This window comes from Osmerus eperlanus, chromosome 17 (assembly GCF_963692335.1).
Source record: "Osmerus eperlanus chromosome 17, fOsmEpe2.1, whole genome shotgun sequence".
In the NCBI taxonomy this organism is placed as follows: domain Eukaryota; kingdom Metazoa; phylum Chordata; class Actinopteri; order Osmeriformes; family Osmeridae; genus Osmerus; species Osmerus eperlanus.
In genome coordinates this window covers 8816516-8820809 of record NC_085034.1, presented here as the reverse complement: position 1 = coordinate 8820809, position 4294 = coordinate 8816516, and the positions used below count along the sequence as shown (strand labels likewise).

The 4294-nt window shown below is 45.3% G+C and overlaps 1 protein-coding gene across 1 annotated transcript; it reads right to left on the bottom strand.

Annotated features, from left to right (window-relative positions):
• Positions 1 to 1720: 1720 nt before the first annotated feature.
• On the bottom strand, positions 1721 to 3839 carry LOC134038067 (E3 SUMO-protein ligase ZBED1-like). The gene is made up of 2 exons (XM_062483660.1): positions 2217 to 3839; positions 1721 to 2104 (listed from the first exon to the last, which is right to left on the bottom strand). The coding sequence occupies exons 1-2, from the start codon at positions 2694 to 2696 to the stop codon at positions 1721 to 1723; spliced, it is 864 nt and encodes a 287-aa protein (XP_062339644.1). The 5' UTR covers positions 2697 to 3839.
• Positions 3840 to 4294: the final 455 nt, after the last annotated feature.

Here is a 4294-nt window from a genome sequence, read left to right as displayed (position 1 = left end):
TACCAACGCTCGTCCCTATTCCCATGTCCCCAGTGTTAGGAAGTGTGAAGTTGTGAAGCGGCAACACAAAGGGCCGATGTGTGCGCGCGTGCGTGTGAGCGGGTGAGTGTGCGGGCTTCTCTTCCACGTCGTTCAACAGAGAAGGCCTCAGTATCAGCCTTCAGAGTGCTGAGACCAAATCACACTTTTTTAACTCGACACACTTGAATATATGTCGATGCATGCACACGCACACACCAAAATAAACGGGCTGGCCCTAACGAATGCTGTGCCTACAGACCATTCCTTTCCCACAGAAACATTGTTAGAATTCTGCACTTCTGATCCATGATATTCTGCTGTACTTTGTTCCTTCACTATTCATATGCCGCTTTAAATAAAAGCCACTGCTTAACAAATCAAATGTCAAATGTCATGCACGTATGCGCACACGCTCACACAGAACGGTCTCCGGGAAGGCAGCATTAAATGTGTGTGTGTGTGTGTGTTTTTTAACCTTCCTGTTAATCCCTCCTGTCCCCTAAACCACAACACCCATTTCAAACCCATGGCAACCACAGCAACTGCACAACCCATGGCAACCACGGAAACCACGGCAACAAACTCCAGACCGGAAAAATCTCAACACAGAGAAGCCCGTTAAACGAAGGGCGATGTCATCACTAAGCGACCGCAAACACAGCGCCCGTGGCGATCTCCGGGGGAGTGGGAATGTGACTTTCCAAGACTTTTGTGTTAATACGAGGGACTCAGCTAAAGGGGGTTGGTTGTGAGTTTTAGAGAAAGCTGCAGTAATCCAGTAATCTCCCCCCCCCCCACCCCCTGACCCCCCCCCACCCCCCCCCCACCCCCTCCCCCCCACCCACCCACCCCCCTCCCCCCCACCCATCCCCTCCCCCCCCCCACCCCCTCCACCCCCCCCACCCCCTCCCCCCCACCCACCCCCTCCCCCCCACCCACCCGCAGGCAGAGAAGTATGAGTATGTGGAGGAAGACTGGACTGGAAGGAGGGGGGGGGCTCCTCGTGACAGTAATTTAATTACGGAGACGAGCTGCAGGGCTCATCAGAGCGGCACATGAAAGACTCCGCCGTAATGACACACATACACACACGCGCGCAGGCCGGCACCCATACACACGCCGCTGGATGCACACGCGGGAGTACACACACACACACACACACACATGCAGGAGTCAACGTCGATATTTTCCACTGTCCAGACGATATCGATATGATATCACGATATATGACGTAAAAAAATATGAATCACATTTTAATATCCCTTCTTGGTTAAATTATATTAGTTAAGGAAAAATATGTATTTGAACCTTATATAACCAGAAAGAGTGAGGCATTGGACCGTATGGACCTGAAAAGTTTTTATTTGTATTGTGCAAACATGCATTCCGTAAACATGAGGTAGGTAGGCCTATATATATATATATATATATATATATAAATGAGATATTAAGTAAAATTAAATAAAAAATAACAGGAGATAAAGAAAATAAGGTAATTACAAATTCAAATACGTGTGTTTGTTTTGGCTACGGTCCGTAGATATGTAAAAAACTAACCGTTTGAAACTAAACCTTTCAAGCCTCAACCATCAATTATCAACAATATCAACAAATCTTCACTAGAACTTTCTTCACAAGTTCCGTGCCAGGAATACCAGCATGTTGACTGTTTCTGGCTTTAGTGCTGCCCTGTGACATGTCACCACATTGCCCCCAGTGCTGAATGCCCTCTCAGAGGGGGCACTTGTGCAGGGATGCATAAGTATTTCTTTGCCAGACAACTCACACGTGGAAAATTAGATCCGTGAAATCGCCACCACTCCAAAGGATCAGACTCGCTGTCTGCTGCCGTTGCCAGAATGTAGCTATTCAGCTCTTGCTCAATGATCTGCCTCTCTGAACATGAGGCAGGTGCACTGCTGGTCTGCTTAAAGAAGCTCCCAAGGCTCTTCTTGGGCTTCTTGCCTGATTGATGAGCAGTGGAAGCTTCTTTCTCCCTGTCAGTGTGATCCTCTGCAAGAGACGATTTTCCCAGGGCTGTGTTCTCCACCAGGAGGGCTTCGGTCTCTGAGGCAGCTCTCACCTTAAAAAATGAAAATAATTAAACTTTATTTGTATAGCACCTTTCATACATAAAATGCAGCCCAAAGTGCTTTACATTTGAAGCAATAAAACAAGAACAAATGAATAAATACCTTAATGTCCTCCAGTTTCTCAGCGGACATGTACCTGGTCTTGAACCTTGGATCTAGAAAGGTAGCCATGGAGAGCAGCTCATCTGTTGCAGGGTCAGTGTACTTGTTATTCAAGTAATCAAGAACCTTGATCTTGATCTCTTTGGTCAGTTCTGTATCGTCCTTGCTCAGATTTAGAACCTCTGCATTTAACAGATTGATGACAGGCTTCAAATAGGACACGCTCACATACGCTTCTCCTGACAGGGCATCTGTAAAGTCCTGGAGTGGCTTCAGTGCTGCTGTGACTGATTCCAAGACCTGGATGTCTTGCCAGGTAGGTACAAGGTGCCGTGTCTTTTTGTCCCCTGCCAGGACCTGTGTAATGGCCTTTTCCTGCTCCAGGACTCTTTCCATCATTTTCAGACGAGATCCCCACCTTGTCGGAGATTCTGTGATGAGCTTGTGCAGGGGCAGGCTTAGTTCATTCTGTGCTGTCATCAGGGCCTTCTGCTTTTTCCAGCTGTATGAGAACGTGCTAACCACCTTTTTGCAAACCCCTGTGGCCCGGGAAATCGCACACCCCTGTGGCCCGGGAGCGTTTTGGACACTCCTCTCTGGAAATTGGGAATAAGAAATCAAAATAATAGGGTGAAAAATAATCGAATCACAATACAATAATAATTAATAATAATGCATTTTTATATAGAAATCACAATACAATATAACTTTTAATCTTTGTTTGAGGATTTACGGCATTTACATTCAACTGTTACACATTTTACAAATCTGATGTGCTTAGATTTAGCCTACGGTACATGGCTGATGTGAGCTGTATTTTTTCTTAATAATAAGCATCATACAGGGTAGGCCTAGGCTACAGTCCTGAAACTTACCAATAGCATTGTGCAGCCTGTGTCCGAAACATCCAAGGTTTGCCCACTTGTTCAGCTGCAATGCCTTGATCATGTTCGATCCGCTGTCGGTCGTCATACAAACTTGACGCGACTCTTTTAATCCCCAGGACGACAGTATGTCCCTCAGCCCACCTGCAATTATTTCCCCGGTGTGGTCGTCTGGGAAATAAGACGTCTGTAGGCACTTACTTTTCAGTTTCCAGTCACCGTCTATGTAATGGATTGTGAGGCTTATATAAGGTTCTGTGGTACGACTTGACCATAGATCGGCAGTAGTGGAGAAGAATGGAATGTTATTTATCTCACTGTAAACTCTGTCCCAGCATTCTGTGTAAAGCTGTGGCAGGCATTTTTGGCTAAAATATTTGCGGCTCGGGATCTCATATCTTGGGTCCAGAGTTTGAATCAACTTTCTGAACCCCTCTTTCTCCACAGTTTGAATCGGTACCATGTCCTTCGCTATGTGATTTGTAATCGCAGCTGTGATGTCTATCCATTTTTTGCTCGTCTTCTCATAGCAAGTACCGGCAGCAAATGATGATATAATTGATTGTTGAGTGCGAGTCTGGCTTGTCTTCGGGCGAGCTCCTGGGCTTACTGTCTCACGCATTCTGGTGCATTGTTCATACTCACGGACATGTATGTTTTTTAAGTGATTGAACAGGTTGGTCGTGTTTCCACCTTTTGCTAAGACAACACGACGACACAACTTGCATAGGGTAGTGTTTTGGTCGGGGTCGGAGATTTTAAAGCCAAACAGTTCCAAACAACAGAGGTGCCCCCTTTCTTCTTAACCAATTTATCCTCCTGCTCTTGAGCAACATCAATTTCTGTGTTTTCGCTCATCCTGGATTGTAAAGTTTTCCCCCAATAGTTAACCTGCCTCCTAACTGCAGCTGCCTGCACACTTCTTTGTTGCTAGCACTACATGCGTGCAACAAGTGCATGCGACGTGCGCTCATAAAAATAGGTCAACATATTAACATACATTCTTTTATTCGTAAGAACCAAGAAAGGTTGGATAAAAAAAAAAAAAAAAGATGTAGCTACTTAGTACTATCACTCAGTTGAAATTTGGAACAAAAAAATATTGATGCAAAATTTGAATTTATGAATTCTGAATAAATCGCGGTATCCATGATATTGCTAAATCCATATCATGGCGCGGCACAATACCGGTTT

What these genes read in the sequence shown, in the direction of transcription:
- LOC134038067 (XM_062483660.1), bottom strand. Translation starts at nt 2,696, where the DNA reads ATGACAGCACAGAATGAACTAAGCCTGCCCCTGCACAAGCTCATCACA. An exon ending in AGAAACTGGAGGACATTAAG is followed by an intron (nt 2,105 to 2,216) that starts GTATTTATTCAT and finishes TCATTTTTTAAG; the next exon opens with GTGAGAGCTGCCTCAGAGAC.